The 9,748-nt window shown below is 39.9% G+C and overlaps 1 protein-coding gene and 1 pseudogene across 1 annotated transcript; both read right to left on the bottom strand.

The window, feature by feature from the left end:
• Positions 1 to 2,645: 2,645 nt before the first annotated feature.
• LOC105887370 lies at positions 2,646 to 2,877 on the bottom strand (annotated as a pseudogene).
• A 355-nt stretch (positions 2,878 to 3,232) lies between these two features.
• LOC111726651 (beta-defensin 108B-like) lies at positions 3,233 to 5,596 on the bottom strand. Its single transcript, XM_023515527.1, has 2 exons — positions 5,539 to 5,596; positions 3,233 to 3,396 (listed from the first exon to the last, which is right to left on the bottom strand). The coding sequence occupies exons 1-2, from the start codon at positions 5,594 to 5,596 to the stop codon at positions 3,233 to 3,235; spliced, it is 222 nt and encodes a 73-aa protein (XP_023371295.1).
• Positions 5,597 to 9,748: the final 4,152 nt, after the last annotated feature.

Raw genomic sequence — 9,748 nt, 5'->3', positions numbered from 1 at the left:
TTGTTGTTTGGCGGGTCCGGGCTGGGGATTCGAACCCGCCACCTTAGGTGTACGTGGCTGGCGCCTTAGCCGGTTGAGCTATAGGTGCTGAGCCAATTATATATTTTTTAACCTAAATGGAACTATTTGGCTAGAAATCTACTTTATTGAGTATTATGATTTTGGCTTCTACAATGGTCCCCAGTGATCCTTGCCTCCTGATGGTCATGTTCTGTGTAACTCCACTGTTTGAGAGTAGGCTGGCCTGCTTCTAATGAAAAGAGCATAGTCGTGATGGGAAGTCCCTTCTCAGATAAGGACCAAGCCCATCTTGGGCAGCCTCTCTCCCCCTCTCGCTGACTTACTTGCACAGAGGAAAGTCAGCTGTCCTATTCTAAGCTACTTTATGGAAAGACTCATGTAGCAAGGGATTGATTCAGTTGCCCACCACAACACCCAGCTAGTTTTTCTATTTTTTACAGAAACAGGATCACAGTCTTGTTCAGGCTGGTCTTGAACGCCTAAGCTCAAGCAATCCACCATCCTGGTCCTCCAAGAGTGCTAGGATTACAGACGTGAGCCACCGCACCTGGCCTGTAATTTCTCTGATGGGTTTCAAGTAATCAGAGAAGTAATATTCAAAGGTAAAATATAGGGACAAGTACAAAACTAGGGGAATGAATTGAATCGGATTTACTTGGGCAATCAAGTAAATTCAATCAAATCAGAAGTAAGACACTGAAAAAGATGGGGAAACAGAAACAAGAGAGAAACAGTATTTAAGAAGGAATGTGATGAAAATTACTCTGGAGTGTCCAGGGGTGATTTACAAAACTTTTTGGAAGTTTTGTAAAAAACATATTTAAAAAAAAAATCATGTCTTCCCCATGCTGCACATCTATGGAGTAAGGGCATAGCACTACAAAGGGGTGTGGGTAGGTGAGTGGCTTGCACCATTTAGGGGTGAGACTCGGGCTTTCCCAGGAAGGCTGTAACATGCTCTCAAGGCGGACGTTGGTCGTCCTCGGGTGCCTCTGGTTGGTACTGTTTTGCAAGCCCGCAGCAGGGTCTCTCAGGCGCAGCACCGTTGACACTGTGTAAGATGCTCCGCGTGCCTCTCGCTTCCACCTGGTAGATCTGGTAGCACCTTTCTGGTTGCCACAACCCAAAATATCTCCAGACAAACCAATTCTGCCCTAGGGACAAAACCATCTCCATTTGAAAAACTTGGTCTACAGGACTTGAATCTTCACCCAAGGGCTGTTTCTCTTTCCCCTGTAGTCTTTTGAACTAATAATTAGGGGTTGGAGTGGATGCTCCAATTGTCAGATTGCACCTGGCTTTGAAAGAACACAGGGAGACGTTTGGGTTGTGCAAATATACCAGGAGCACAGACACATTCGATTATTTTATCCTACGGACTATCAGAGAGAACTACCTAGGTTTTTCATTTTTCTGCATGACTGGGCCTCCTCCAGCTTTTATCTGGCCCGTAGTTGTGCCAAGCCTCAAAGGTACAGGAAAGTTATGGGGGTGGAAGTTATGGTTACTCTGGAAGGCTGTGTTCTGGGTGGAGGAATACAGCAATTTCTTGTAAATGATTTTTAAAAATTATTTTATTCTTTATATTGATAGGCAAAATTATACATCCTCTCTGTGTAGAGCACAATACTTTTAAGTATATATGCTTTGTAGGATAACTAAATCTGGCAAATTAATATATGTGTAACCTCACAGTTACCATTTTTGTGATGAGTAGATCAAAGTATAAATAAAATTATATCATGACCTCCCAGCAATTTCCTCTTCTCTCATACAAGCACTTGGATGCAGTAAGTTTATTTCAAAATGCTACTTCAGCTTTACTGCAAGCATTTTGAATTCAATTCAAAATACTTATCATTTTTATTTAGAAGTTTTGTTGTTTGATTTCCCAATAGTTGAGAATTTTAAAAATACTGAGTGTTAATTTGTAGTTTAAGTCTATTAAGGTCACAGAACATGTGACTTGGATCATTTTATTTCCTTTAAGACTTTTTATATGAGCCAGAATATGGTCTATATTGGTAAATGCACACTTGAAAAGAATGTTTATTCTGCTGGTGATATGTGAAGTTTTCTGTAAATATTCGTTAGGTTAACAGTTAGCATTTTGTCCTTTATTCTATCCATGACTGAAAGAGAAATGTCAAGTTCTTTGATTTTAAGTATATATTTAGCTATTTCTCCTTCTCGTCCTCCTCTTTTTTGCTTCATGTATTTTAAAAATTTATTGTTAGATGCACAGTATATTTGCACTGTGACTTCTTGATAAATTAACCTTGTTACTATTAATGTTCTTCCATGTCCCTGTTAATAATCCATGACTTTAAGCTTATTTTGTCTGATATTCAAATAACAATTACAACTTTATTATTTATTTATTTATTTTGCAGTTTTTGGCCAGGGCTGGGTTTGAACCCACCACCTCTGGCATATGGGGCCGGTGCCTTACACTTTCGAGCCACAGGTGCCGCCCCCAACAAATACAACTTTAATTAGTATTTACATGGTATTTTTTTTCAAGGTCTCATGTATTTATTACTGCACCAGCTTATTAGTGAACAGCACATAAACAAAGAGAAAACTCATTTTCCCAATGAAGTGTGGCAACTGTCCAACTGATGACATTTTCAGCTTGATATGGTAAGATGATAGTGATCGAAGTACAGCCCAAGTACATGCCATCTCGTGTGCAATTCCTTATAGACCCAGCTTGGTTATTCTACAGTGTCTCCTCTTCGAGTTGTACCTGATTTTATTACCGGTTTTCATTCGAATCCACTGGGGAATGGGACGATTTTGTTTTTGTTTCTTGGCCAAAAACCACTTGATTCTGAAAGTCTTATGGGAAGACATGGTGACAAACGGGACTGCTCAAACTCACCACAATGGCGTAGAGCGAGAGAAAGTGGTATTTTTTTTTTTCATCTTTTTACTTCTAACCTACTTATGTCTTTATGTCCTCAGCACCACCACCCCCAACCCCAGGTCATGTTCAACCAGGAGCTCATCCAGATCACATAAAAGGATGGATTTTACAGGAAACCAAACAGTAATCAAGTGATAATATATAATATGAATTTTTAAATAAGTTTTTTGCTTGGTAGCTTTGCTTTATTCTTTATTGAGGACCCACTAAGAATCCCTATGGGGAAAAAAGGACAAAGAGAAAGAGACTATAAATCATTCAAATAAAGAAAAGTCTTCAGCTTCAGTTCTTGCTGGGTGTAGTGCTTTCAATTCTGGGTTGATGTCCCATGGGCAGGCAGCAATATTGGTCATTTAAACATCTCCCCACGTGGACTTCTGTTTCAATGCAGAAATCCTGGCAGGAGCCATCTGGACGCTCACAGATCTCCCTGAGCCCGCCCCTGGCTGCACACAGAAGAGGATAATTACAACTGTTTGTTAGTCTCCCTGAATTTTGATTGATTACCTGTCAGTGAGAGGCAATGTTTGAAAACAATCTTATGTAGAGCTTTTTGTTGTGTTTTTTGATTTCTTAAACAAACACCTAATGATCTGCTGTTATACAAAAGTTTTTTGGCATTCTGGGAAAATCTGACAATGTTGGGTACACAAGTTGAAGCTGAGTGGCCGTCTCCCCCCTTTTTAGGTTCTAGAGCATGTATACTCCAGTTTATTTGTCTTACTATTTATTATCTTCTAACACTGATGGGGGAGATTTTAAAAATATCACATCTTGTAGTTCTGATTTTCCTAAAGTAGAAGGAAGTTTTTAGAGACGAAAAATGTCTCCCTTTCTCCCCAGTGCTTTCTTTCCACATATATGTATATATTTCCATGTAAATATTGATGATAGATTATAATATATATCTTTCAAAAGTGGAACTGAAATACAGATCTAAAAGACAGTATACTTCAAGGAAATTGTTAGAGAGGATATTTTTCTAGGGAAGGGAACAATTTTCCTACATACTTAATGCACAAATATGCCTCTGTCAGTATTTGTTACACCCTGTGGCTTCATTTCTTTAGTTTTGAGGTTGCAATCTTGCTCTAGACACCACTACATACATTAAGAGTGAAATGTTAGAGTTCTTCTTAAAGGCTGAATGAATACATTTGTTAAACATTGATTAATATTTGATTTATGTGCTAAGATAACACTGCTCCAAGATGGGCCCCAGTTTCAAAAGCGGTTAAATTCTGAGCAGGGTCCATACATAACACAGTGACCCATGTTCAATGATGGCCTCTGTAGCTCTTTGCTGACAGGACAGGTATCAGAACCAGAGCTTCTAATTTTTTCTGTTCTGGAACACAAAGAATGATTCTTAAATAGCTTCAAATCTGTACACGTCATTTATTATGCACTCAGTGAATGCCTGTTGAATCGAACTGAAATGCAAAGGAATTCGATTGAATTTAACTCCTCAATTATCACAAGTCAATTAGTTAATGGATGTGATGACCAAATATGCAAAACCATACTTTCACCTAAAATGTGAACTGGGAAAACAATTTTAATTGTACATTTCTTCTCTTTTTCTTTCTTTCTTTCTTTTTTTATCTGCATATTCAGGAATTCCAGGAAGTTCCTTGACCTGTTTTGGATATCTGGTTACTTCTTGGGGTAAAAGTCACTAGCTCTATACCTACTACTTCAAAGCATGTCTGTGCAAGGGGCCTTGCACCTGTGACTCCTGCATGCATGCTGGACACAGAAGAATACACTCTGTTGAAGGTTAATCTCTGCTTCCTGTGTTTTAAGTTTTACATGAGAAGACTAGACAGCAAAAGGAAGAGGGAAATCCAGGAATTGGGATGAAGCCTTAAGGGACAAAATCAAGTTCAAAATCAAGGGACCATCAGTATTACAGGGCAATGAGTTGGAGATTTCTTAGATTACAGTAACCTTTTAAAGGAGAGTCACCCCACCAATCTCTTTTGCCTGAGCCCACTATGGCTTTGGAATAGCTCCTGTGCCAGTGAGCTAAGATAAATAACCTTTGCTGAAAGAAAGTAAAGGAGTTTTGGAGGCAAATATTTAGTAGAATAATGCCCTATTTTTTCTGTTTCTTGTCAAGATCTAGAAACTTCGAGGAAACCTGCCTAACTAAATTCACATTTACTGATGGAGTAAAGAGGGCTTTAAGCACCTGAAACACATTTGCCTTCTTTTCTTCTATCAGACTTTCTATGGAGAAGTAATGAATGAATCAGATGGCTTCAGTCTAAGAGTCTTCCAGATTTCCCGTGAAATCCCCTTTTTGGTCATAGGTGATGGTAATTCTGCTTTGGAAATTGGATCCCTCTAAGTGGCGGTTCTCAAACTGTGGGTCATGACCCCTTTCTAACAATGAAAATACTTCCAGCATATCAGACATTTACATTATGATTCATAACAATAGCAAAATTACAGTTATGAAGTAGCCAACAAAAATAATTTTATGTTTGGGGGTCATCACAACATGAGGAACTGTATTAAAGGGTCGCGGCATTAGGTCTCAGGCATTCTACTCTTATTAGGTTCTGCAAAGTCTATTTTGTTACCTGGTAGAACTTGGCTCATAAAGAAGAGGATGGGAAAGAGGAAGACTTGGATCCTCATGGCTGCGGGGAGAAGAAAGCTTGGCTTCATTTCCGGGAGGCAGAAAACACCTCCGTTGGTGGCTGTCTGGCACCAGCCAAATGTTTTTGTCTGGATAATAAGTGCCTGCCTGTACCCCATTAGTGATACTCACGGACAGAGGGGCTCTATGTCTGCTGAATAGCATTCATGGGAAGACTGAGAGTCCTTGTTTTGTTGGACATTTAGTTCATTAGAAGGATGTGGGTGCACAGTTGTGACCAGAAACCTTGCTAAATAGGAACATAAGCTACAAATATTTTGGCAAAAGATTAAAGTTTGTGAATAAACATTGGTCTATGTTAAGTGACAGGTTAGGCTGTATTGAGAAACCAGTTGGTCTAGTTAGTGACTAGATGTTTTGTTAGTGAATACTTCCCAGACTTGACCAGACTTTACTCACCCTACTTGCTCCTGATCTGAACCCCCTGTAGAGTTCTGCTTGTGGTCTAGTGCTTGTTGCTTTGTATGTTGGCTTACTGAATGTATATTGCCTCCCTCATGAATGTGTGAGCTTTTTGTTTGCTAGAACAATGACATACTCTTCAGAGCTGAGGAGGGAGTTGAATCATGTGGTCATTTATTTTCAAATCTTTTTCATCAAGTGGATCAATACTGGGAGAGTAAAATGCCACCACACGTGGTGCCTATACTAATGGCTGTTCTAACTTACATTCTCACTAACAGTGTACAAGTGCTTCCTTTTCACCATATCCTTGACAACATTTGTTATCATCTGTCATTTTCTTAATAGCTGTTCTAACAGGAGAGAAGTGATATTTCATGGTGGTATTAATTTTCGTTTCCCTGATGATTAGAGATGGTGAGCATTTTAATCATATTTTCTATTAGCCATTCATATTTTTTGAGAAATGCCTGTTCATATCTTTTGCCCATTTTTAAATAGGATTATTTGTTTTCTTTCTATTGAATTGAGCTGCTTATGTATTTAGGAATAAGATGTCTGCTTTGCAAGTATTTTCCCCAGTCCCTGGGCTGTGTATTCACTCTGTTAATAATAGTTTCCTTTGCTTGCTTTCCTTTTAGTTTGATGCAATCTCGTTTGTCTATTTTTGCTTTTGTTGCCTGTGCTTGTGAAATTCTATCCAACAAATTATTGCTTAGGCCAATGTCACGGAGCTTTTCCCATGTTCTCTTCTAGTAGCTTTGCAGTTTCAGAGCTCATATTTAAGTCTGTAATCCATTTTGAGTTGATTTTTTGTATATGGTTTGAGATAAGAGTCTAATTCCTTTTTTCTGCTCATGGATGTTAAGTTTTCTAATATCATTTGTTAAAAGAGACTGTTAAATGAGATTTCCTCGTTTTGTGTCCTTAGGCCCTTTGTAAAAAAAAAAAAAATCAATAAACTATAAAATACTTAGGTTTATTTCTGGGCAGTTCCATTGGTCAGTGTGTCTGTTTTATGCCAGTAACATACTATTTTGATTATGATGTCTTTATAATATATCTTGAACTCAGGGGGTGTGATGCCTCCAGCTTTGTTCTTTTTTGTTGTTGTTGGCCAAGGCTGGGTTTCAACCCACCACCTAAGGTATATGGGGCCGGTACTCTATTCCTTTGAGCCACAGCACCACCCCAGCTTTGTTCTTTTTCTGCAAGGTTGCTTTAGCTATTCAGCTTTTCTTCCTGGTTCTATATAAAATTTTTAACTCATTTTTCTTTTCTGAATACAGGGAACTTTATTGGTGTTACATGACAAGGTGGGGCTCCCTAGGCCCCTCCCATTCTTCAGTGGATCTGGTGTGGAAACTGTGTCAAGGGGAGATTCTCAGTGAGGTGGGGGACTGAGTAGGCAGGGGCACCCCAGCAGCTGAGGGCCTAGAAGATGGTTATGGGATATCCATTGATGACAAGTTTCCACTTCTCAGCCTTGACTGTGCCACAGAACTTGCCATGGGTGGAATCATATTGGAACATATAGACCAGTCCTTGTATCTCTGGGATAAATCCAATTTGATCATGATGAGTAATTTAAACAAATGTGCTGTTTAATTCAGTTCACTAAGATCTTGTGAGGATTTTTAAAGATCTGTCTTCCTCAGGGATATTAGGCTGTAGTTTTATTTTCTAACTTTGTCATCAGGATGCTGTTCTTTGACTATGTCCTCTAATATTCACATCTTACAAACTTATCCCCAATGCAATAGTGTTGATAGGTGCTTTGCCCTCATTATTGGATCAATGCTGTTATTTCACTATTTTTAATGAATGGCAAATCCACAAAATTTCCATGTGTACAGTCATCTAAAGGTCTCTCGGATAAACCAGACACTCACTGCCTGAACTTAGAATTAACAATGATTTTAAGATTATAAATTCTTTGACAAAATACAGGAGAAGGGGCACAGGTACGTGTACTTTCAGTTTCTCTTCTTAGGCTTCAATAGGGGCTAGTCTGGCACTGCTCTATCCTTAAATTCATTGTTCCGGAAGGTCTTGATATTCTGTGTATTTGTCTCACGATTGTTGATGTGTTTCTGCTCCTTCTGAGTCTCCAGCAGTTTATATTTATTTATTTAGGTTTATTTTTTGCAGTCAACTGCGGAGGTAGGGACGAACATCACACCCTGTTTGGATTCTCTATTAAAAACCTCAATAAATATGTTTCAATATATTTGCTGCTATAAATTTTATAGCAGAAGGAATGAAACACATAGGAACAGCCCAGAAAATAAAAACAGTTATTGTTCCTTAGGGAAAAATTCCTAAGGTGAACCTGCAGCGAAACTGCCACTTCAGCATTCACGGAACCCTTTCCAAAGCTGCTTCCTCACTTTGGACTCTGAGCGCCTCTGAGCAGGGGAGCGCGCATGCGCCTTCACGGTCAGAAAAGGCGGGCTGACACGCCCTCTGCCGACAGTGGGGTGGTAGTGCAAGGCATGACTTCAGTGTTCAGATTTTTCATTCCCTTAGTTTTGGAAGTACAAACGGAAATGCAGCACATATCTTCTGTCTTGATGAAAGTGGACAGAAAGAAGGGAAAGGCGTGGACAGAATATAAAAGAGGATTGATTAGTACTATGGGAATGGAAGAGGAGGTGGAATAGGAGAATGCTGTGTGACCCTTACACAATGCAGAGATGCCCCTAAGCCTTGCTCACCGTCCACTCCTGTCTACAGCAGTTAGGACATCAGAGTGCGCGTCAGGAGCACAGCTACTGTCAGCAACAGGTTTAGGGGACAGTAAATGTTTTATGAAGGAAATGAAACTGTCCATCTTTCAGGCTAGGCTGCCAAGGGTGTAATTAGGTTGTTCCTCGTGTTCCCACATGAGTGGACTTAAACCCTTGGTGCGGGGTAGAATCACTATGGAAATTGTTTAAAATACTGTGATGTATCAATTTCACCCAGGGTTGTGCCGATTTAATTGGCCTCAGGAAGTCCGATTGTTTGGGGATCATGCTTGTGAGAACCTCCAAGTTATCCCGTTTGTATCTTGGGAAATTTTCCCTTTAGTATTAGTTTTAATGTTAAAGGACAACACATTTGAAAGATATTTCTGACCTGGGGATCAAAGCAGTGATGCACACTGTATCAGAACTTTCACTTCACTTGTGGAAAGCTACATTGACTCAAATGGAAGAAGGGCTTGTGTGTTGGCTGAGAGGTTCGGGTCTTTTCTACATGGTCGTTTTACCTTCTAAGTAACAGTAATGGGAGGATACCTGTGTCTCTGTCTGTGTCGTGACTCAGGTGTGACCTGAACAAAAAGTGTGTTATCATGACATGAACTCCCACCCTCACTCAGTGAGGATTCAGGGACAAAATCCAAGGAGGTATCTGTGGGGTAGGAGAGCGGAGTTGCCATAGTCTCTGGCCCAAGAAAGCTCAGAGGGAGAGAGACAAAGTGGGGGTTTCTAGCAGATGTCTTTGATATTGCCCCAATTCCACATTCAATGCAACTCACAGCAATCTGAGAAACCAGACATCAGGGGCTAAAGACTTCTGAAGTGTCCAAACTGGGGCTGAACAGACACAAGTGGTTTTGGCAGAACATGGAATGAGGGAAGCTGTGCTGTGTAGATAAAGCTGTTCAAATCAGGAGAGACTCAGCCAGGGCTCCTGACACTCTACCACATGCCAGGGAGTGCTGATGCAATGTACCTATTGAA

The sequence above is a fragment of the Otolemur garnettii genome, unplaced genomic scaffold (assembly GCF_000181295.1).
Source record: "Otolemur garnettii isolate 467f Iridium unplaced genomic scaffold, OtoGar3 scaffold00074, whole genome shotgun sequence".
Lineage (NCBI taxonomy): Eukaryota > Metazoa > Chordata > Mammalia > Primates > Galagidae > Otolemur > Otolemur garnettii.
This window is presented reverse-complemented; position numbering and strand designations above follow the sequence as displayed.

Bases quoted from the DNA above. Each gene is read 5' to 3' on its own strand.
- LOC111726651 (XM_023515527.1), bottom strand. From the start codon at position 5,596: ATGAGGATCCAAGTCTTCCTCTTTCCCATCCTCTTCTTTATGAGCCAA. The intron at 3,397-5,538 runs GTAACAAAATAG...TTCTGTGTGCAG, and splicing joins TATGAGCCAAGTTCTACCAG to CCAGGGGCGGGCTCAGGGAG.